This window comes from Hemiscyllium ocellatum, chromosome 26 (assembly GCF_020745735.1).
Source record: "Hemiscyllium ocellatum isolate sHemOce1 chromosome 26, sHemOce1.pat.X.cur, whole genome shotgun sequence".
Classification (NCBI taxonomy): Eukaryota; Metazoa; Chordata; class Chondrichthyes; order Orectolobiformes; family Hemiscylliidae; genus Hemiscyllium; species Hemiscyllium ocellatum.
Window position 1 is genome coordinate 711,078 of NC_083426.1, and position 25,084 is coordinate 736,161.

Below are 25,084 nucleotides of genomic sequence, written 5' to 3' on the forward strand. Positions count from 1 at the left end.
CGTGGGTCGGACTAAACAGAGACATGCAAGGGAATTCCGAGAGGTCTGGCATTCTAACCGGAACTCCATCAATAAACACACCGATTGGGACCCCATTTACCATCCTCTGAGAAAAAGAACTGGAAATGATATCACCCACCTTAAGAAACCAAGACATGTAAATAGAACGCGGAACATAACACCAACGCTTCACCGGAGGCTCACTGGTGATGGTATCTAGTGTGGTGATGAAACATCTGAAAACAAACCTTTCAATTCAGCAAGCAAGCTTACAACCTGAATATATCACTGTGTTACCAACTCTGCTGGGTCTGTTCTACCAGTGAGACAGGGCATATCCAGGGTTGATGATAATAGTGTTTGGGACGTTTTCTGTAGGGTATGGCTATGTCAGCCTGTTACTTGTCTAGTCTATGAGACAGCTCATCAAATGTTGGCACTAACCCTCAAATGTTAGTACAGAGGACTTTTTAGCGTTCACAAGATGGAGTTTGTGTTGTCATTTCCATTACCTTAGTTGATGTCAGCTGGTCCCTCTGGTTTCTTTCTTTATTTATTTTGAAACTTTGTGATTAATATACCTGAATGGTTCGCTAATCTACTTCAGAGGGACGTTAAGAGTCCACCATGTTTCTGTGCATTTGGAGTAACATGTGGGCCAGACCAGGTAAGGATGATGTTTTTCTTTCTTACAGGCTATCAGTCAACCAGATGGGTTTTTGCGACCATTGACAATGACTTCATGTTCATCATGAGATATTTTAATCCAAATTTAATTAAATTCAAATTCCATGCTTGTTTTAATTTTTGTGTGGGAATGGACCCTGGGTTCCTATTACCTGGTTCTGAGTTACTAGTCTAGTAACAGTACCACCACATCATCTCCTCCCCCAAAAATCCCATGTTTATTGATGTAAAATTTAAATTGGATTTAATTGCGTCAGTAGCAGAATCAAACTGCTTTCATCTACTTATGCATATTTTGTCAGTCAAAATGTGTTTATTAAGAGTTTACCAACATCAGGTCACTTGGAAATCTGTTCATGTTAAAACATAGAACAGTACAGCACAGGAACGGTCCCTTCGGCCCATGATGTTGTGCTGAACATGATGCCAAATTAGACTAAGTCCTTTTGATTGCCCTTGGTACATATCCCTCCATTCCTTGTATATTTGTGTGTTGATGTAAAAATCCCTTAAATGCCCCTAACATATCTGCCTCCACCACTAACCCTGGCAGCACGTTCCAGATTCCTACCATTCTCTGTGTTTTAAAAAAAACTTGTCTCTCTCATCTCTTTTTGAAATTTCCCCTCTCTTGCCTTCAATGCATGCCCCCTAGTATTTGACATTTCAACTCTGGAGAAAAGATTCTGACCGTCAACCCTATCTATGCATCTCATAATTTTATAGACTTATGTCAAGTCTCCCCTCTGCCTCTGCTACAGCAGAGAAAAGAACCTGAGTTTTCTAGCCTCTCCTTATAGCTCATACCCTCTAATCCAGTAAACCTCTTCTGCAACCTCTTCAAAGCCTCCACATCCTTTCCTAGAATGTGGCGACCAGAATTGAATGCAATACACTAAGTGTATTTTAACCAAAATCTTATAAAACTGCAACATGATATCCTGGCTCTTGTACTCAATTCCCTGATCAATAAAGGCAGCATGCCATATGCCTTCTTGACCACCTTATCTACTTGTGTGGCCACTTCCAGGGACTTGAACTCCAAGATCCCTCTCTACATCAATGCTGTTTGGAATCCTGCTATTAATTGTATACTTTTCCTTCACATTCGATCTCCCAAAGTGCAGCACCTCAAATATACCCAGATTAAACTCAATCTGCCATTTCTCCACCCATATCTGTATCCCCTGTATCCTTTAAGAGCCGTCTACACTATCCAGAACTCCACTGATTTTTGAATCGTCTGCAAACGTACTAATCCGCCCATCTATATGTTCATCCAATTCATTTATATATATCACAAACAGCAAAGGGCCCAGTATGGATCCCTATGAAACATCACTAGTCATGGACCTCCAACCAGGAAAAACATCCTTTCACAACTACCCTTTGCCTTCCAAGGGCAAGCTAATTCTGAATCCACATTTCCAAGTTACCTTGGATCCAATGAACCTTAATTTTCTAGATGAGCCTATCATGAGGGACCTTGTTGAAAGCCTTAATAAAATCCATGTAGCCAACATCCACTGCTCTATCCTCATGGAAAAATTCAATCAAGTTGGTAAGACATGGCCTGCCCTGCACAAAGCCATGCTGACTGTCCCTAATTAGGCCATGCATTTCTAAATGCGTGTAAATCCTATCCCTAAGAATTCTCACCAATAGTTTCCCAACCACCGATGTGAGGCTCACAAGTCCATAGCTTCCAGGATTATCCCTATTTCCCTTTTTTAACAGAGAAACAATATTAGCTACTTGCTAGGCCTCAGGGACTTTGCCAGTGGCTAGTGAGGATGCAAAGATCTTGGTTAAGGCCCAAACATTCTCCTCACTTATCTTTGTCAGTAACTTGGGTTAGAGGCCCTGAGGACTTATCCAGCTTCATTCTCTTCAGGAAATCCAACACCACTTCTTCTTTCTAGATCTCAAAATGCCCTAGCATATTAGCATGCTCCACGTTAATCTCACTTGCAAGGTACTTTTGCACACTTGATTTAGATTAGACTTACAGTGTGGAAACAGGCCCTTCGGCCCAACAAGTACACACCGACCCGCCGAAGCGCAACCCACCCATACCCCTACATTTACCCCTTACCTAACACTACGGGCAATTTAGCTTGGCCAATTCACCTGACCCGCACATCTTTGTGACTGTGGGAGGAAACCGGAGCACCCGGAGGAAACCCACGCAGACACGGGGAGAACGTGCAAACTCCACACAGTCAGTCGCCTGAGTCGGGAATTGAACCCGGGTCTACAGGTGCTGTGAGGCAGCAAGTATATTTTGATTTCATAAATACAGTGCTAGAGGTTTGCAGAGATCAGGCACACAGATTACAGGTAAGTTCAGAACCAGGCTCATGATTATTTTATTGGCCATAAGCATGGCTGTATTTATAATATTGGTTAAGTTTTGGTCTCTTTCTGAATTCTGGGGGTCATGATGTTAGAATCTTACTCGCGCATTAGAAATGGGTCTGAAGAGAATTCAACAGGGAATGATGAGCATGTTTTTGGGTAACCTATATTCATGTTCTTTAGAGACAAACAGCATGTTAACAAATTATTGAGAAACATTGAAACTAGGAGCATGAGTAAGACATTCAACCTGGAGTCTGCTTTGCTATTCGGTATAATCATGGGTAAACCTTTACCTCAACGCTTCCTCCCCAGACCCCTTGATGCCTTTGCATCTTGAGATCTTTCTATTTCTTTCTTATATCTATTCATTGACATTGTATCCATCATCTTGTGTAGTAGAGGCTTCCACAGATATATCACCCTTTGAGTGAGGAAATCTCATCTTTGGCCAAAATAGTGTACCCCGTATCTGGAAATTGCATCCTCTTGTTTTAAGATACCTGCTCCCCCCAGTCAGAGGGAATTTCATCCATACATCCAGTCTGTCCAGCCCTGTCAGAATTTTGTATGCTTTAAGTGAGGTCCTCATATTGTATATATGGACTTGAGCAAGGCCTTTGACAAGACCCTCATGGCCAGTTCATGCAGAAGGCAAAGTTACATGGGATCTGTGGTGAGTTGGTAAGATAAGTGTAGGACTGGCATAGTCATAAAGGACGGAGTAGCAATGGAAGAGTGTTTTCAGACTGGAGATCTGTGACTAGTGGTGTTCTACAGGGATCAGTGCTAGGACTCCTGTTGTTTGTGATAAAGATAAATGACTTGAGGAGAATGTAGGTGACCTAATTAGTAAGATTGCATGCAGCACAAAAATGGGGAGTTGTTGATATTAAGGAAAATTGCTAGAGGATACAGCAGAATATCAATATGCAGGAGACTTGGGTGGAGAAATGGCAGATGGAATTTAATTTGGATAAATGTGAGGTGCTGCATTTTTGGGAGATCTATTGCAGGAGGGAAATATACTGTAAGTGGCAGTACCTTTTTAATAGCATTGACATGCATGGGAATCTAGGAGTATAGGATGAGGTCCTAAACGAAGAATTTAGGGAGTTAGGAACCAAGTTAAAAAGTAGGACCTCCGAGGTAGTAATCTCAGAATTGCTACCAGTGCTGTATGCTAATCAGAGTAGGAATGATAAAATAATCAGATGAATGCATGGTTTGAGAGATGGTGCAGGAGGGAGGGGTTCAGATTTTTGGGACATTGGGACCGGTCTGGGGAAGGTGGGACTATTACAAATCAGATAGTCTACACCTGGGCCAGACTGGAACCAACTTTTACTAACGTTGTTGGGGAGGGTTTAAACTAATGTAGCAGGGGGATGGGAACCAAATGAGGAGCTTGGTGGACAGGAAGGAGATAGTAACTAATGCCTATAAGGAACTAGATAATGAAGTCAACATGACTAAGGAGAAGAGTAGGCAGGAAGCAGAGGATGAATGCAGAGGGACTGGTGGTCTGATGTGCACTTGTTTTAAAGCAAGAAGTATAGTAGGTAAGGCAGATGAACTTAGGGCTTGGATTTGTACCTGGGAGTATGATGTTATTGCTATTATTGAGACTTGGTTTAGGGAAGAACATGATTGGCAACTAAATATCCCAGGATATCGATGCTTCAGGTGAGATAGAGAGGGAGGTAAAAGGGGTCAAAGAAAATATCACAGTTGTGCTGAAGGAGGGCACTACAGGAAACTTGAGCAGTGAGGTAAGATGGGCGGAGTTCAGAAATAGAAAGGGTGCAGTAACAATTTTGGGATTGTACTACAGGCTTCCCAACAGCAAATGTGATATAGAGGTACAAATATGTAGAGAAATCATAGAAAGATGTAGGAGCAACAGGGTGGTGGTGATGGGAGATTTTAATTTTTCCTCAACATTGATTGGGATTCACTTAGTGTTAGAGGTCTGTAAGGAGCATCCAGGAATGTTTTCTAGAGCAATATGGAAATAGTCCAACGCAGGAAAAGGCCATACTGTATCCAGTGTTGGGAAATGAGTCTGGTCAGGTGGTTGAAGTTTCAATAGGGGATTACTTTGGGAATAGTGATGACAATTTCATAAATTTTAGAATACTTATGGGCAAATACGACACTAGTCCTAAAGGAAGAGTAATAAATTGGGAGGACGTCAACTATACCAAAATTCAGCAGGAGCTGGGGAATGTAGATTGGGAAAAGCTGTTTGAAAGGAAATCCACATTCGATATTTGGAAGGCTTTTAAAGAGAGGTTGATTAGAGTTCAGAAGAAATATGTTCCTGTGAAAATGAAGGATAGAAATGACAAGATTAGGGAACCACAAGCTAAGAGGAAAAAGGATGCATACATAAGGTCTAGGCGACTGAAGACAGACAAAGCTTTGGAAGAATATCGGGAATATAAGACCAATCTGAAACTGGGAATTCAGAGGGTTAGAAGGGGTCATGAGATAACCTTAATGAGCAAAATTAAGGAAAATCCCAAAGTCTTTTAATCATATATAAGGAGCAAGAGGGTAATGAGGGTTGGCCCACTCAAGGACAAAGGCGGAAAGCTATGCATGGAGTCAGAGAAAATGGGTGCGATTCTTAAAGAATACTTTGCATCAGTATTCACTGAGGAGAAGGACATGATGTTGACGTTAGGGATAGACATATAATTACTCTACGTCAAGAACATAGAACACAGAAAAGTACGGCACAGAACAGGCCCTTTGGCCCATGATTTTGTGCCAAAGATTAATCCTAATGTAAAATAAATAGCCCAAACTATGCACCCCTCAACTCACTGCTATCCATGCGCATGTCCAGCAGTTTCTTAAATGTCCCCAGTGACTCTGCTTCCACTACCACAACTGGTAACGCATTCCACGCATTCACAACTCTCTGCTAAAAGAAAGATAGTCAATGTAGATTTGTTGCCATTTTATTATGACAATTGAAATCATGACGTTCAAAGCTAACAGGAGTAGATGAGGATTTCAGCAACAAATGTGTTAAAGGAGGACCGTAAGTAATGTTACAGAGGTGGGTAATCAAGAAATGAGAATGAATTATATTCTGAAATATATTAATTTGTATAGCCCTCAGAGAATGACTCCTTTCCTTCATCACTTTTTGTTATTGATGTGTTTTGAGCATATATTTGAAATATATGTCAAAAGTTGCTGCATTTTCAATTTTGAACCTGGTTGGAACTGGGTGAAAATTTCTCTCTGTGCGTTAAAGAATAGGCTTTAGAAAGTGCTTGTGAGACAAACATGTTGGTCCTTTTCTTAGGTTATATTTACACAGATTTGAAACAACTGGAAAACTTTGTGATCCAGCTGAAAGCTGCATTAGCTTTTTCTAAGCAACCTGTAGAAATCATAAACGCTGTGTGTCTTGAGCTAATTATAGTTAATAACAATCCCTGGTTGTGTAATTGAACTTGCAGGATCCTTGTTAGTTTTTCTTTCACAGGTTTTTCATTTCCATAATAGTGAAACTGAAATTGTGTAAATAATTAATTTTGGTATTCTGTACTCAGTATCTTTCAGCAACTCTTGACAGCTGTTTGTTTGTTTGAGGTTTGAACAACACTGACAGGTTAGTGTTTTCCATCCTTTAGGGTACAGAATTATCCAAAAGCGTGGGTTAAGTTTATTGTAGGGTGAAAACATTCTGTTGGGTTCATTCAACAATAGAGATTTTGGCTGTTTTTCTGGAATCAGTTCACTAATTTATGAAAGCAAGGACAGTGAATTAATGTTGGAAGGCTGTATGATCAATACATTTAGTCAACTTGCTTTTGTGTCTTGCCTGGTGAGATTTTAAAACCCCTTTCTGAGTTTGCCAGTCAAGTATCACACCCACTAGACTACTGTACCTGCTGAGGGAAGGGATGATGCATTGAGTTAGTTTAATCATCTTTTGGAAGAGACTATCGAGTCAATTTAGGTGTTTAAAGATGAGCCTGTTAGTGAGTGACAGAGATCCTGCCCAGGCCAAGGAAACAGTCCCAAGTGAGTTTCTGAATTTTTCCCTTCAATGAAGAGTCTTATGACTCAGCTAAACCAAAGTGAGGTTAAAATGCAATGAATATTTGCAGAAAATAACTGCTTGGCTGTTCCCAAGATATTACTGTCATTTTCAGTAATCGTTACTGCTGCATTCATATGTGCAGCTGTTGCAATCTGTTTGTGCGTCATGTTGAGTGTTAAGCTCTTATTACAGGCTGACTTTCAGCTGCTGTATTTCAAGTTTGCTTATTTATTTGACAACATTGTAAAAATAACTGTTGTGTGATATTATAGAACTTTTCCAGGAGGTGAAAATGAATTTAGAATCTGTGAAAATCTAGCTTGTGTTGCATGGGACAGTTGCTTAAACCTTATTTAAAAGTTGGATGAAAAAGATCTTGACCACGTGGAGTACTGAAAAGGGAAAAAAGAAACAAATCCAGACAGATCTAACCATTGCCAAAGTGAGTAAATAACATTGTATGAGAACATACCTTCAATCTATTTCGAGGTTTTCTTCAGAATTTTGTGGAGGACACCATTCGTGAAATATCTGAACAAGTATTCCAGTGTCCCATTATCTTTTGTTTTCTAAGAGGCTTATTGAACAACCAGAACATTGTTTTAGCAATAATGCAGAACTGATGCATTTCTCAGGAAACAATGAAGTTTATTTAATTTTATTTTATATACAATAAAATCTACAATGAACTCTCAACAGTTTTAAAAGGTATTGTTGTGTTGGGCAAAGAAGAAATATGATCACTGCCCATTATTTTGGATCGATTTAATGGGAAATAAAAGTTCAATTTATGAAAATGCCTCCAAGATGAAATGTGTCTAATTGTCAAGAATTTATTTGTCAAAGATTTCTATTGTGACGCTTATTCGTTTCAGAAATTACAACAACCACCTATTCCACAATGTATGAGTGGTCACCTGTCAAATCTGGGAGAGTTCGAGCCCAGTCCCTTTGCTGTACTAGTTCTAAACAAATTAATGGGGACTGAGTTTTTGGGTGGTTTCATACCAATTATTTTGTTGGTCATGGCATTGTTATTCCTAACTGGACTGTACTGGCCAAAGTCAAAAACTGTGGTGCTGGAAAAGCACAGCCAGTCAGGCAGCATCCAAGGAGCAGGAGATTTGACATTTCAAACATAAGCTCTTCCCATTCCTGATGAAGAGTTTATGCTTGAAACGTCGACTCTCCTGCTACTCTGATGCTGCTTGACTGGCTGTGCTGTTCCAGCACCACAGTGTTTGACTCTAGTCTCCAGCATCTGCAACCACTACTTTCCCTGTATTGGTCAAAGGATGACTGCAACTGGATGTCCACACTGATGCACAATGGATATTTGTCAGAAGTTGGGCTGCGAATTATCTTTATTCATTTAACTCAACACCACTCCTATTTGTTGATCCCCTCCTATATTAGATTAGATTACTTAGTGTAGAAACAGGCCCTTCAGCCCAACAAGTCCACACCGACCATCCGAAGAGCAATCCACCCAGACCCATTCCCCTACATTTACCCCTTCACCTAACACTACGGGCAATTTAGCGTGGCCAATTCACCTAACCTGCACATCTTTGGACTGTGGGAGGAAACCCACACAGACACTGGGAGAATGTACAAACTTCACGCAGACAGTCGCCTGAGACGGGAACTGAACCCAGGTCTCTGGCACTGTGAGACACCAGTGCGAACCACACGTATAAATCACATATTAGAAAACCTATCACACAGAACTTGTGCCACACCCCCCTCCTGTCTGACTTTCCCTTCTCCAGTGTTTTCCAAACCTCTTTCAGTAATCTCTACATCTAGTGTGATCCATTAAAATCTCTCCTATCTGGGTTGTAATCCAAACCCCACTGGTTCTTTCCTGATGGTCTCTTTTCCATTCCTTGCTTTTGAGAGTTTGTCATTAATGAGCTCTTTTCTCTAAGATGTCTGGAAGCATGGTGAAATATTACTGTTGAAGATGATGTATAAATGGAAATTTCTAAACTCTGCATCTAATTATATAGTAATTGCTGTCAAATTAATTGCCAAAATTCAGCACAAGGTGGTTGTGAACATTTGAAGTACTGGAACAATAACCATGGAAAACAGTACTTCCTCATTCATTTTAAAGATTCATGTTAATGGGTGCAGCTATAAAAATATTTACACTTGTGACCAGTATGAGTGCTTGTCTCCCTAAAAGCATAGGCGGGGGAAGGAGGTACATTTGTTGTCCTCAGGCACTACTTTGTCCATCAGCATGCAGTGAGAGTTTGTTGGGAGATTCCCTGGCAGTACCTAAATTTCATAACAACATGAATGCAAAATATTAAAAATTGATCTTGCTCCTCTGCCTTTAATATTCACAAATATAATTTTATGTGAATTGCATTGAAATAAAAAAACTTGTCTTTAAATCCTGACTCTTGAATATCTATAAAAAAAAGTGACTCTTTCCCAGCATCGTAGAGATTACAAATCCTTGTTCAGTAAAGCAATCTTCTTTACACGGAGCTAATTTGTTCGAGCTTCTCAGTCCTTATATCAGATGGGGTGATAATTTGCCCATTATGACATTCAGCTCCACAAGTGACAGTTTTTACTGTCTCCATCTTCACTGTAAGAGTCTCTGCTTGCTTTTTTGCCTTGTATCGACGTGCTGTGGGTTCCAGAAACAGAGAAACAGAAGACAGCAAGTAGCACACACCAGCCAGGTAGAAAGAGCAATCGTAGGTCTGTGTGTAGTCATACAGCCAACCTACAAAATTTGCAAGACATAGTCAGTTTTACAAGTTAAACACATCTAGTGAACTGTTGTCTGTTATAAAGTGCTCTTATCCATTAACACACCCATTACCTTGAACCCACCTAAACCTCTGAAACCCTTTGAGGTAATGCTTATTACACAGAGATGGATTATGATAGTTCACTGACGAACCACCAGCTTCACCCTCTCCAGTTTGCCGAATTGCCCAGCCAATTGAAATCCTGTGATTAAAAAAAATGGTGAGCTACAGTGTAGATTTGCTGGGAAAATGTTTTTGGCTACTTTAGAAACTATTGCTGTAGAGCCTTAAAATGTTTAAAACTATATTTAAAAAAAGATTATTTTTATACAGCTCCCTCTGCTATAACACATTTCTTCAATGCGAATTTACTTTAATGCAGTTGAAAAGTTTTTGTAGAATGTGAACTTTCCTTACCTGTATTGGCTATAATGTGACTCCAGCCCCACTAATTTAAATGGTGGGGCTATTACATGATTTCTTATAATAAGAGATCACACGAGAAAGGAACTATCGTGTTATGTATCACACACTACCTGAGTGACTTTCCCACCATCAGAATGGTCATAAGTTTGGTGGGGGGTTTTAAGTGAACTGCAGCAATCCACCTGGTGGTAGATAGTAGTTAAAGACGACAATTCGCCATCACCTTGTCAAGGGCTTGGTATGGGGCAATAAATGTTGACCAGCCCGCAAAGCCCACATCCCACAAATGAATATAGAAAAAACCCAGTAAAACACCTAGGTAGCCAGTTCAGAGTGATGCAAACCATCAAAAGTGAGGGGGAGGGTCTAAGTCAAAATGGTGTTGGATGGGAAAATAAACTACTGTATTCTCCACGATGTCAGTTTCTCTCTAAAGGCAGCGAGGCTTTGAGGTGAACACCATGTGCTGCTTCTCCAAGGGTGCAAAGGCTAATCATTGAGAAAAGGCAGGCAGTCAACAGAGGCCCCACTGCCTTGACCTGTTAATTTAGAAACATCATTCTGAGCCAGAGAAAAGGAAAATCATTTCTACTGATGGAACCTGGTGAGAAGAATTATATCAAACAATATAATTAAATCAAAGTATGTTACATTTGTGAAGGGAAGTAGAATTATTTCCATATTGAAAGAGGGCTATGGGGGAGGGGTGGTGAGCAAGGTGTGGGATTAGTATGGAATTGATGCAGGGCAGTGGAGACAGTCTGGGGTAATGGAATTAGTGTAGAATTGAAATTGAATTGAGAGGGGGAAAATGGGTAGTGTTATTAGTTTGGGATTGATACAGGACTGTGGGAGGCAGGTAAGGAGATTGGTTTTGGAGTGATACTAAACACTGCAATGAGATACTGTGATATAATGTTTGCCAACTGCCCAGTTTAGTCCTATATTTGAATGAGCTGTTGGGACACCAGACACCAAAGGACATGTTCTGAGTGAATAAACCTAATACAGACCCTTAGCTAATGAGATCATTTTTTTTTGGAATATATCAATCCTAAAACATTTACAATGAAATCACACCTCTAGAAAATTAGTCTTCAGATCATTCTTCATTAGACCTTAAGTCAATTTTTGTTTCAAAAACCAGACATTGCTGGAGAAACTCAGCGAGTCTGGCAGCACCTGTATGGATATAAACACAACTAATTCTTCATTGACACTGCTTTCTCCCCATAGCTGCTGCCAGATCTGCTGACTTTCTCCAGCAATTTCTACTTTGGTTTTAGATCTCCAGCAATCACAGTGCTTTGTATTTTAATGTTCATTTTCATTTCATTTACTTTGCCTTTGGTGTAAAATATACTTATCAATATTGCCTTTAACAGTGATCATTAGCAGTGAAACAAAGATTCCAGTTCAATCTGTGATCTAATGTTTTCCTTACAGAACTCCATTTGTGTCCAATCTTTAGACATAAAGGTCTAAAACAGGTTTCAACAAGAAATGCACTACCCGCCCTTTATTCATGCAATCCTGTTGACATAAGATCTCAGAACATCTTGTAGTCCACACTGGAATTCACACCCCAGCTGATGATGACATCCCTCCTGGTTGACTTAAGTATCATCAACCACAATCTGGTAACTGACCAGAGTAGTCAAGCCCTTTTTACAATATTTCACAGAAAATTTGAACAGTTCTGACAATTACTACTTTTGAGGTCCTACTTTTTCTCTTTGACATTGTTGTAACTCCTAGTACTCAGCTTGTAGCATGTCACTGCTGCCAGAGGTTCCAGCACACTACCTCCAACTACTTTGCAAACAGTTTTAGGCTCCTTACCTAAGGAGAGATATATTGGCATTGGAAGCAGTCCAATCACTAGGTTGATCCTGGGTATGGAGCGATCTTCTTATGAGAAAAGGTTGAGAGGTTTGGGTTTGTACTTGGAGTTTAGAAAAATGTGTTATTGAAACTTACAAGATTCCTAGGGGAGACTACACCAAAGAGATAAGAACTGTAGATGCTGGAAATCTCACATGACATCTTTCTTCAAAGATCTCTGCGGGTCATCCCTGTGATGGGGTGGGATCTAGTATTTTACTAAACAGTCATCTTTAGTCATTTTGTGGTTTACCAAATCACAATAATCAGAATCATCTCTTCTTTACTGACAATTGTCCCACTTTGGGGAGAGTGGAAACAATCCACCCATCCTGGCATTCATCCAACTGGGCAATGTTCATCTTTGAAGTGAAGTTTGCAATGTCTCCTCAGTCAGCTCAATGTCCATCACAGTGGCAGGTTTAAGGACACCTACAAGTTCTTTTTGAAGGTAAGTATCTTTGTTAAGGAAATCAACAATCTTCACAGGACATGTGATTGCTAGCAAGATGGCTCAGTGGTTAGCACTGCTGCCTCACAGCACCAGGGATCCAGGTTCGATTCCAGCCTTTGGTGACTGTCTGTGTTCTACATTCTCCCTGTGTCTGCATTGGTTTCCTACAGATGCTCCAGTTCCTCTCACAGACCAAAGATGTGTAGGTTAGGTGAATTGACCGTGCTAAAGTCGATAGAGTAGTGGACAGTGTGGAAGAAGTTACAGATTGCAGGGGGACTTGGATAAACTGCAGAATTGGGCTGAGAGGAGGCAAATCAAGTTCAATGCAGCTAAGTGTGAGGTGATACACTTTGGGAAGAATAACAGGAAGGCAGAGTACTAGGTAGATGGAAAGATTCTTGGTAGTGTGGATGTGCAGAGGGATCTTGGAGTCCATGTACATAGATCTCTGGAAGTTGCCACCCAGGTAGATAGTGCTGTTAAGAAGGCATACGGTATGTTTGGTTTCATTTTTACAGGGATTGAGCTCCGGAGCCGCAATATCATGCTGCAACTATACAAAATGCTGGTGAGGCCACACTTAGAATATTGTGTACAGTTCTGGTCCCCATATTTCAGAAGGATGTGGAGCATTGTAAAAAGGTGCAGAGGAGATTTACCAGGATGTTGCCCAGTCTGGAGGGAAGGTCTTATGAGGAAAGGCTGAGACTTGAACCTGTTCTCATTGGCAAGAAGGCGGCTAAGAAGGGATTTGATAGAGACATACAAGATGCTCAGAGGATTAGATAGGGTAGACAGTGAAATACTTTTTCCGTGGATGATGATGTCAGCATGTACGAGGGGGCATAACTACAAATTGAGGGGTGATAGATTTAAGTCAAATGTCAGAGGCAGGTTCTTTAGGCAGAGAGTGGTAAGGGCGTGGAATGCACTATCTGCAAATGTAGTTAACTCAGCCACATTAGGGAGATTTAAACAATCCTTGGATAAGCACGTGGATGATTTTGTGATAGCGTAGGGGGACGAGCTGAGAATAGTTCACAGGTCGGCGCAACATCGAGGGCCGAAGGGCCTGCTCTGCACTGTATTGTTCTATGTTATATGTTAAATTGCCCATTGTCTTCAGGGTTGTGTAGGTTAGGTGAATTGGTCAGGAGTAATTACAGAGTAATAGGGTAGGGGAATGGGTCTGAGTGGGATACTCTTCAGAAAGTCAGTATGGACTTGTTGGGCCAAATGGCCTGTTTCCACACTGTAGGGATTCTACGAATCTTGAAGAGATATCCAATTCTCTCATAAAATTGTTTATGAATTATCAAGTGGCTTCAGGTAGAGCCTGCCACAGAATCACTGAGCTGTACAGCACAGAAACAGACCCTTTGGTCCAACCTATCCATGCTGACTAGATATCCGAAATTAATCTAGTCCCATTTGCCAGCATTTGGCCCATATTCCTCTAAACCCTTCTTATTCATATACCCATCCAGATGCCTTTTTAAATGTTGTAATTGTACACCTCTACCAATTCCTCTAGCAGTCCATTCTCTACATGCACCACCCTCTGTGAAAAATGTTGCCCCTTAGGTCCCTTTCAAATCTTTCCCCTTGAACCTTAAACCTATGCCTCTTGAGTTTTGGACTCCTGTACCCTGAGAAAAAGACCTTGACTGTTCATCCTATCCATATCCTTAAGATTTTATAAATTTATCTAAGGTCACCCCTCAGCTTCTGATGCTCTAGCTTGACAACTCAGCTTAGGTTCCTGATTCCTGATGAAGGGCTTTTGCCCGAAACGTTGATTTCGCTGCACTTTGGATGCTACCTGGATTGCTGTGCTCTTCCAGCACCATTGATCCAGAACTCAGCTTAGGTACTTTGCTTATAGTGAAAAGTTGATACTCACAACAAGGATGTTGAAATAGAAGGTCAAGGTGTGCATCATCAGTGTGCCTGGTATTAGGGAATACAAACTATTGAGGCTCTTAAAATTTATGTTGAATTTTAATCCAAAGCAAATATCTAAACTGAAACCATGATCATATCGCCTGTTCATACCTCCTCCTATAAAAACAGGAACACCAACAGCATTCACAAAAATCTCTTGCAGTAGTGCCCTTTCTGTACTGATTTTCAAGCCTTGGACAGGTTATTACTGTTTCTTCTTATTACTTGTAGAGTCATCAGCATTGTAAAAACAATGACTGCAGATGCTGGAAACCAGATTCTGGATTAGTGGTGCCGGAAGAGCACAGCAGTTCAAGCAGCATCCAACGAGCAGCGAAATCAACGTTTCGGGCAAAAGCCCTTCATCAGGAATGGCTGGCCAGCATTTATTGCCCACCCCGAGTTACCCTTGAGAAGTTAGTGGTGAGCTGCCTTTTTCAACAGTTGCAGTCCACTTGCTAAGTACTGACCCACAATGCCATTAAACAGGGAATACCAGGAATATTTCCAAGCAAGTAGCTTAGAGGGGAACTTGAATGTTCCCATGTATCTGCTATCCTTGTCCTCCTAAATGGAAGTGATCATGGGTTTGGAAATGTAACTGTACTGGAAGTGCTTGGCTAGGGGACGGGCAAGTTCTGGTGCACAATGTTGCAATAGAATTGCAGACATGTTGTCAAGTCTATTAGCCTTTGCAGTATCTAATGCAATCTCCTCCTCCAGCGAGTTGTTTAATTGTCCACCACCATTTATGATTGGATGTTGCAGCAATGCAACGTTTAGATCTGATCCATTGATTTTGGACTCACTTAGCTCTATCACTTGCTGCTTATGCTGTTTGGCACAGAGGGTGTCCTGTTTGGTAGTTGCACCAGGTTGACACCTCTTTTTGACAGACCCAGTGCTGCTCCTTGCATGGCCTCCTTCACTTTCCATTGATATCCCCCATCCAGAATACAGTTTTGTACCCTGGCTTCCTCCAAGTGTTGTTCAACATGGTGAAGCACTGCTTTCCTTGCACATGTTTAACCTAAAGCCATGAGGCTTCATGGGGTCCGGGCAACTCCCTCCCAACTGTTTACCACTGTACCACCACCTCTGCTGAGTCTGTCCTGGTGGTGAAACAGGACATATCCAGGGATGGTGATAGTGTCAGGCTGTTAATTGACTAGTCTGTGAGACAGCTCTCCAAATGTTGGCACTAGCCGCAGATGTTAGTGAGGAGGACTTTGCAGGGTCGACAGGGCTGTTTCTGCCGTTGTCTTTTCCGTTGCCTGGGTCGATGTCAGGTAATCTGTCCTGTTTCATTCCTTTGTTGTAACTCTGTAGTGATTGATACAACTGAATGGCTTGCGAGGTTGTTTCAGAGATCTTTTGAGAGTCAACCACATTGCTGTGGTTGTAGGCCAGACCTGGTTAGGGTGGCAGTTTCCTTCCCTGAAGGACATTAGTGAACCAGACGGGTTTTTCTGTCAATTAACAATGGTTTCAATGTCATCAGTAGATTCTTAATTCCAGATGTTTTTACAATGAATTCAAATTTCCATGTGCCAGGGCAGGATTTGAACCCAGATACTCAATATTAGCTGAATTTCTGGAGTAATATTCTAGCCTCATAATCCATCACCTCCCCCTGTTGTTGTAAATGTGTTTTGCAAGTTCAGCACAGTGACTTCCCCCCCCCCCCCCCCCCCTCACCTTTTCCATTTGTTCACCTACAAGAAGGACAGGTCCCTTATTCAAAGTATTTTAAAATTGCTGATTTTAATATAATTGATGTTTAGAATTCTTTGGGGAAGTTTTTGGGTCTTATAATTATCACTGCTCTCTCTCCACCTCAGCCTTAGGTGAAAATGTTTGGAGGTAATTTTAAATTATTTCAGTAAAAGAAAAACATTATCAAACCACTAGAGGGAGACCGAATGTCTCACAAGCAGTATGAACCACAAAGATCCGTTTTTAAAATTAGTGAAAATCTCATTTTCTGCCTGACACAGAGAATTAAATTCTTATTCCTTCCTCACACTGACCCTTGTTTAATTACACACGGTTGTAAAATGTTATGGAATGGGCAGGAAATGTTGAAACTTATAGAACACAGAACAGGGCAGCACAGGACCAGGCCCTTCGACCCACAATGTTGTGCCAAACAGAACGCCAAATTACACCAATCCCTTCCGTCTGCCGATGGTCCACATCCCTCCATTCCTTGCACATTCATGTGCTCATCTCAAAGTCTGTTCAATGCCTCTATCGTATCTGCCTCAACCGGTGCATTCCTGACCCCTACCACTCTCAAAAAATTGTGCCCTTCACATCTCCTTTAAACATGCCCCTCTCACCTTAAATACATGCCCCTTTGTATGTGACATTTCAATTCTGGGAAAAAGATTCTGACCATCAACTCTCTCTATGCACCTTACAATTTTATAATCTATATACCTTATGGTTTGGAAAATTTAGAATTTAAAACTGGGGCAATATAGAATTAGAGAGACTAATTATTTTTACTAGTTTTGATGTTGCCAATCTTAATGATATTTTTCTTAAGACGGATACAAATGAGGCAGCTGTTCAGCTCGTTCAAGGACATCCTAACACCAACAGCCTCAAAATCCCAGCCTCAATTGTTGCCCACAGGACATATGTCTCCATTCCCACACCTGGAAATGTGACATTTTGAACAGTGCTTCAATACTTGTACTAATAATGTCCCAATATTTTCACAGGCCATCTGACAGGGTCAGGCCGTGTGAGAGATTTGCATTTGTATTCAGGGTTTGGTTTTTGTCAAATAGAGCTTTTATTGAGATTGGGCTGGGTTGCATCCAGATCAGGAGCCGATTCAGGTTTGGATTGACTTCAGGTTTTCGATTAGCTGGGTTTGTATTTGGAACTGGGGCGATATCTGACTATTGCACCCTGTTAAAGTAAAGCAGCATCCACTAAGTGCAAATTTTGTGATGTCTTGAAGATGTTTGGGGCTAACAGCCAAGCAATGGATTCTAGAGAGAACTAACTATATAATTTCCCCAGAACATGTTTCCCTGTAGGGGGAAGTAATTTTTAAAATTCCAACATCAATCCAGTAAGGACCTCTTATAGCCCACATGTAAGATGGATGCTGAAATGCTGCAGGAATGGGGATTGAAATATTGGTTCAGTTTTGTGTTGTCTTTTGTTAACTAATTAGAGCAGGTGCTGAGATCATTCATTCTATAAAAGTCTGCCTCATTCTGATGCTAAATGACTTGAACGTGCACCTATTATAATTGTACCGATGTCTACGCTCCTGTCCAATAATCTTTTCACATTCCTTAACAATAGAAACTTCCTATAAAATCCCTCTCGTTTGCCAGATGACTTGATATTTTACATTTTACATTCCTCAGTAAGGATCTTTTAACTATCTTACCACAGTCTGTGTGTTTCCATAGTGTTCTCCTAGGCCACCACTACTTCAGTATCAAATCAAATACTCTTTATTTCTGGCCTGTCTTTGCTGTGAGGAGACCAGAACTGAACACATTACGTGTACAGATTAGATTGATACAAATTTCAGCTCACTTTAGTGTTATGGGTACACTGGGTGAGCAGTGAGACTATCCTTAGATTCAATGTCTGCAACTAACATTCAGCTGCTTTGATTTTATGATTGAAAGGTTGAGGGGGATTGGAATTAGAATGACTTGAACGTGTTGGCTGATTGGCTTTTCCTTGAGCACAGGATTTCCAAATGTAAAAGGTATCCCATGTAATAATAGACTGTAGGACTTTACCAAAGCATAGTTGTGGTCATCAGACTATAGAAGACATAAGCTGCTGGCCCCCATGGTGTTTTATAATTACCACATCATCATATTCCCATTGCTTCCAGCTCCCTTTAGCCAGGTCTCTCTGTCCATTCAGCTTCATTCACTGTACATTCCTGATGCTGTACTGTGCTACACAGTCTGTTTCATTTGCAATTAGTATGCCCAGTTGGAATCAATATCTCAATAAAAGTCAACACCTTTAGAAAGGTCAGAACTGAGAATGTTAGAAATCTCTGAATGACAAAGAATGATTCAGACTCAGTTTCTACTTGGAACCACAGCTCCACAACCCTGCATCTGTATGAGACTGCATTCATCACCTAATGATTCCTATCTGTCATGCAGCCTTATTATTTCAAAAACAATAAACAGAGGTGTTCAAAGAAAATAAAAATCCCCTAAGCAGAAACGTCCCAGAGATTAATCTTTAATTCTTAGAAAGGGCCCAACGCTGGGGAGTGTTTAAATTAACTCAGCAGAGCAGTTGAATATGGAAGATTATATCAGAAAACATCAAGGCATATGGTGGGAGAGAAACAGAACACTAGAATTGAAAATGGAAAGGTCGTAGGTGGTGTCAGAGTAAGGCAGAAAGAAATGAAGTCTGAATTAGCATTGCTGCATGTATGTGAATTCACAACATGAAGTAAATCAGATTGATGAGTTCCAGGCATACAGTACCAGCTGGAAATATCAAGTTGTGGCTGAACAGAGACTTGACTCAGGCAAGTGCAGGGCTGGGAATTGTTCTAAATGTTGATTCCCTGTGATTTGAATGACTGTATGCAAGAGAAAATAAATGACAGGGTAACAAGCTTGCTAATGCTACCACACTGCAGCTTTTTGACCATTGCTAGAATGCATATTGTGAGAACGCTCTTTGCATCTGCTAGTGCTGTGCCACCTTCTGAATTTGAACTGAAAGATCTTCCAAAACCTGATGAGGGATTGTCAGGGAACATCGAGTTGTGAGGAATGTTGAGAGTAAAGGAATGTCAAGTGTTGAGGTGTCAACAGTTTGGGAGGTCAATTGTTGGGATCTTCTGATGGGAATATCAAGAGTTGGAACGCTGAGAGTGGGAATGATTAGAATTGATATTGTTAAGTGTTGGTAACATTGTGAATGTCAAGATTTGAGAATGACAAGTGCTGGGAACAATTAATTTTGGAAACTGGGAATGATGAAAATTGGGAATATGAACAGTTGGGAATGATGAACATTGGGAACATGCCAATGGGAATGTTGAGTATTGGACAGTTAATGGGCTTACCTGCTGCTGGAGGTCCTGTCAAGCAGCCAATTCCAGCAAAAAACATTGAGAAACCCATTGAACTTCGCACTTTTGTCACACCCACAAGGTCAACCTGTAGAATAAAAGAATTTGTAAAGGATGTCAATTTGTACAAGTAGATCCAGGTGCATACTGAGCTTCTTAGAAGCACCTTCTAAACCCACAGCATCTTCCATCTAAAAGGACAGGGAACGTAGATACATTGGAAAACAACCACCTACAGTTTCCCTGCCAAGCCACTCACTATCCTGATATATCGTTCCTTCAGTGTTGCTGGGTCAAAATCCTGGAATTCCCTCCCTAAGGGCATTGTGGGTCAACCTACAGCACATAGACAACAGCTCACCACCATCTTCTCAAGATGCAAATAGGGATGGGCAATAAATGCTGGCCCAGCCACTGACACTTCCATCCTGCAAACAAAATCAAAATGAAGATGTCATTACTATGTGTTAACAAATGACACATAATCCTGTTGGATCAGCTCAGCCCACAGGGAGTCTCAGAAACAAATTCCAAAAGCTTCCCAATATCAATGGAATGCATCTGGAGGGAAGAGAATTAGAAATGGTAGACTTCCTCATGATGAAAAAGTCCTAATTCCTTCAACACCAGGATACTTAATACATTTCAGTTTGTGTCTTACTGATTGCACTGTCACTGAAATTTTGCTTCACATAAATAACCTAGTGGCTGATAATGGATCTCAAATCAAATCCTTAAAGATATGTTCACTAACTCTGAAAAAGCTACTGATGTGTAACACTTTGTCAACAAATATTTCAGGGAAAGAAGGAGTCATAGGCATCGTCCAAGTGTAAAGAGGAAATAAAAATTAAAAGATCTGTGAATGCAGAAAATCAGAAACAAAAACAAATTGCTGGAAAGGCTCAGCAGGTCTAGTGGAGAGAAATCAGAGTTAATGCTTCTGGTTCAGTGACCTTTAGCTACTAATTGTGCATTAATAGCTATTCAATCTCCCAGGCTAGTTATTATCTACTCCTTTGTCTATCTCAACCGATCATTTATTCCTTCCCCCACCCTATCTGTTGCCTAAAAGTAACTTTTTCCTAGCTATCATTATTTCTGAAGAAGGATCACTAAACACGAAACATTAGTCTGATTTCTCTCCACTGCCAGACCTGCTGTCCATTTCCAGCAATTTCGGTTTTCATAAAGAGGAAATGTTTGTGGTTTACCAAAACAGGAAGTAGCAGGGCCATATATCCACCACAGAACACAGCAAAGAATATGGCATATGTCATTAGCTGAGCATAGGTGGTTGCCATTGGAGCCAAGAGGTTGGAGAGACCACACAAGAGAAGGTAGGCTTTGTGGTAGTGGTACTTGCTGGCGTAGTTCTGGTCAGCTATCCAGCCTGAAGCAAGTTGGGCCAAAGTCTCTGTTATACCTGAAAACACAAGAGTTGCGGTAAGTTGCTTACAACTAAATTTGCATTTACACATTGTTATGTGGGTAACATGTCCAGAAACAATCCATTCAAGAAAGCAGTATACTGAATCAAAAACAAAATTAGGATGGCAGCTAAAAGTTTGGTCAATGAGCTCAGTTTTAAGGACCATCTTAAAGGAGGAACGAGATAGTGAACATTCCGAAGTGATAAACATTGGCCTGAAGCAACTTTTGTATCATTATGGTTTGAGTTAATTTGTTTCTTACCTAGTTTTCTACCTTCACTGATTCTCACTGGCATTTGGTTCCATGAATGCCTTGTTTTTCAGCTCTGCCATCCACCGCTCAGATGTAGCATTTGCTTCTAAGACGGGAGGTCATAGATTCAAATCTCATTCCAGAAATCTGACCATAAACTCCAGACCATTCTTACACTTATTAGGATGGCACAGAGGGAGTGCTGCGTGGTTGCAGGGCACTTTAGAGGAATGAGGTGTGAAACTGAAGTCACATCTGTCACAAATTCATAGAGATGTACAGCACGGAAACAGACCCTTCGGTCCAACCTGTCCATGCCTACCAGATATCCCAACCCAATCTAGTTTCACCGGCCCATATCCCTCCAAACCCTTCCTATTCATATACCCATCCAAATGCCTCTTAAATGTTGCAATTGTACCAGCCTCCACCACTTCCTCTGGCAGCTCATTCCATACACATTCCACCCTCTGTGTGAAAAAGTTGCCCCTTAGGTCTCTTCTATATCTTTCCCCTCTCACCCTAAACCTATGCCCTCTAGTTCTGGACTCCCCAACCCCAGGGAAAAGACTTTGCATATTTACCCTATCCATGCCCCTCAGAATTTTGTAAACCTCTATAAGGTCACCCGTCAGCCTCCGACGCTCCAGGGAAAACGGCCCCAGTCTGTTCAGCCTCTCCCAATAGCTCAAACCCTCCAACCCTGGCAACATCCTTGTAAATCTTTTCTGAACCCTTCCAAGTTTCACAAATCTTTCCGATAGTAAGGAGACCAGAATTGAACACAATATTCCAACAGTGGCCTAACCAATGTCCTGTACAGCCACAATATGACCTCCCAACTCGTGTACTCAATACTCTGACCAATAAAGGAAAGCATACCAAACGCCTTCTTCACAATCCTATCTACCTGCGACTCCACTTTCAAGGAGCTATGAACCTGCACTCCAAGGTCTCTTTGTTCAGCAACACTCCTTAGGGCCTTACCATTCAGTGTATAGTCCAGCTAAGATTTGCTTTCCCAAAAAGCAGCACCTCGCATTTATCTGAATTAAATTCCATCTGCCACTTCTCAGCCCATTGGCCTATCTGGTCCAGATCCTGTTGTAATCTGAGGTAACCCTCTTCGCTGTCCACTACACCTCCAATTTTGGTGTCATCTGCAAACTTACTAACTGTACCTCTTAGGCTTACACCCAGCCTCCTGGATGGACTGTGAAAGATCCCATGGTTACATCTCAAAGAAGAAAAGGAGTGTCCTGGCCAATGTCTATCACGCAACCAGTATCCTAATGTCATTCGTGTGTATTGGAGTTTCATTGGCTGTCAAACACTTTGGGTTTCCATGAGGTGGCGAAAGGCACTTTGTAAGTGCTATTGTTTCTTATGTTTCCCCTTTTTTGCTCAAATGATTATTCTTCCTGTGCGCTAAGGACACAATGTTTAATGGTAACTTGTATTTATAAAGCACCTTGAACTTAGGAACCTATTCCAGAGAGCTTCATAAAGCAGCACTTGCTCACTAAGTTTTATTAAGAGGATATTAGATTAGATTAGATTCCCTACAGGGCAGAAACAGGCCCTTTGGCCCAACAAGTTTACACTGACCTTCTGAAGAGCAGCCGACCCAGACCCATTCCCCTATATTTACGCCTGACTAATGCACCACATTAAGGGCAATTTCCCATGGCCAATTCACCTAACCTGCACATCTTTGGACTGTGGGAGGAAACTGGAGCAGCTGGAGGAAACCCACACAGACACGGGGAGCATGTGCAAACTCCACACAGACAGTTGCCAGAGACAGGAATTGAACCCGGGTCCCTGGCACTAAGAGGCAGCAGTGCTAACCACTGAGCGATGAACTGAGGAGAGGTCAAGGATATAAGAATAGAGGGTTTTTTGAAACAGGAGATCTGTATCAATTGAGAGGCTGAAAGAAGCAAATTCGTGCATGTAAGATTGTGTAAACTGAAATCTTTTCCCCAGAAACAAGAGGAGGTCATTAATTTCCTTCAGCCTATTGCAGCATTGCTGATCCTGGTCAATCTACATCAATCCTATTTCTCCATCTTTGCTTCATATCCCTCAACACCTGCAATGTAACGATAACTATAAAGGGAGTGGGGGACAGAGAAGCAAGAGATAAGAGAGAAAGGAAGGTCAAAATGCACAGTTAGATTCTACTGTTGATATCTTGATGCAAATGAAGCTTGTTGCTGGATTTAGTAGCGATTCTTTGAGCCAGTTTAAGCCTGTACATTCTGGCAACAGACCAAAGGTTAGTGAGTTCTTCTGGCTAGAGTGAGAGAATGGAAATACACAAATGCCAGATGCAAAATATCCCAGCTATGAATCAAATCATAAACAGCAGGGAAATAACTGAAGGCAAATAGGAGAGTGGAGTATATTGAGGGAATATCCATGAAATGTATAAAAGGGCAACTGGAATTGTTCAGAGAGTCATTGGATGGATGCCCCAGCAATTCAACCCCCTCCCTTCCCGAACTCCAATTTCATCCCCATCAGGAACCCAGTCATGTTCCAGCAAGAGGGTCTGGGAGCAGATTGGAACACCCAGGATTTGTTTAGACTCGAGATGGAGAAACTTGGGTGAGTCAAGCAACTGTTCTAAATAAATGTCACACAGTAAGCTCAAAGTCACCTTCATTACTAAATTGTCGCCGAGCTCTCACTGATCTGGGACTCATTTAAGTCAAAACAATGTTCTTACCATAGGAATCCAGTCTGGCTTAACACTTACAAGCTAGCCACCCTGCTATAGGAAGGAGATTATTAAATTGGAGAGTGTTCAGAAAAGATTTATTAGGATGTTGCTGGGAATGGAGGGTTTAAGTTATAAAAATTGTCTGGATAGGATGGGACTTTCTTCACTGGAATGTAGGAGGTTGAGAGCTGACTTTTGGAAGGTTTCTAAAATCATGAGAGGGATAGATAATAGATAAGGTGAATTGCAAGGGTCTTTTCTCTATAGTAGGGGAGTTATATTTTTAAGGTGAGAGAAACAAGTTTTAAAAAGGACATGAGGAGAAAGAGTGGTGTGTGGAATGAACTGCCAGAGAAAGTGGTGGATGTGGGTACAGTTACAATATTTAAAAGACATTTGGATAAGTATCTGAAAAGAAAAGGTTTAAAGGGATTTGATTCAAACATAGATAAGTAAGGACCAGTTTAGTTTGGGGAGCATGGTGAACGTGGACTAGTTGGACTGAAGGGTATGTTTCCATGCTGTACAATTCTTGGGAGAAAGTGAGGACTGCAGGTGCTGGAGATCACAGTCGAGAGCGTGGTGCTGGAAAAACACAACAGGTCAGGCAGCATTCGAGGAGCAGAAGAATCGACATTTCAGGCATCAGCCCTTCATCAGGAATCTGTGGCTCTATAATTATAGCTAAATGGAATCTTCCTGTTAATTAATCCATGGGGTGTGAAGGTCACCAAAAAAGGCCAACACTTGCTCACTCTCGTTGTATTTGAGAAGACGATGCTGTTCTTGGAGATGATCACTTGTCAGCATAAACCTGGGTGTTAGGAGAAGGTGAGGACTGCAGATGCTGGAGATCAGACTCAAAGTGTGGTGCTGGAAAAGCACAGCCAGCCAATCAGGCAGCATCCAAGGAGCAGGAGTCAACATTTACAGATAAGGTGGTGGGGCGGGGGCAACATTGATTGCATTGGAGGGTCCCAAA

General features: G+C 41.3%; 1 protein-coding gene across 1 annotated transcript in view; it reads right to left on the reverse strand.

The window, feature by feature from the left end:
• Positions 1-9,170: 9,170 nt before the first annotated feature.
• Positions 9,171-25,084, reverse strand: part of slc16a4 (solute carrier family 16 member 4) — a 105,524-nt gene continuing 89,610 nt past the window's right edge. Inside the window, exons 8-10 of the mRNA XM_060845107.1 lie at positions 20,903-21,114; positions 19,683-19,776; positions 9,171-9,857 (exon numbers count right to left, since the gene is read on the reverse strand). Coding sequence (XP_060701090.1) covers positions 9,604-9,857; positions 19,683-19,776; positions 20,903-21,114 — 560 coding nt within the window. The 3' untranslated portion in view covers positions 9,171-9,603. The remainder of the gene's footprint in view (positions 9,858-19,682; positions 19,777-20,902; positions 21,115-25,084) is intronic.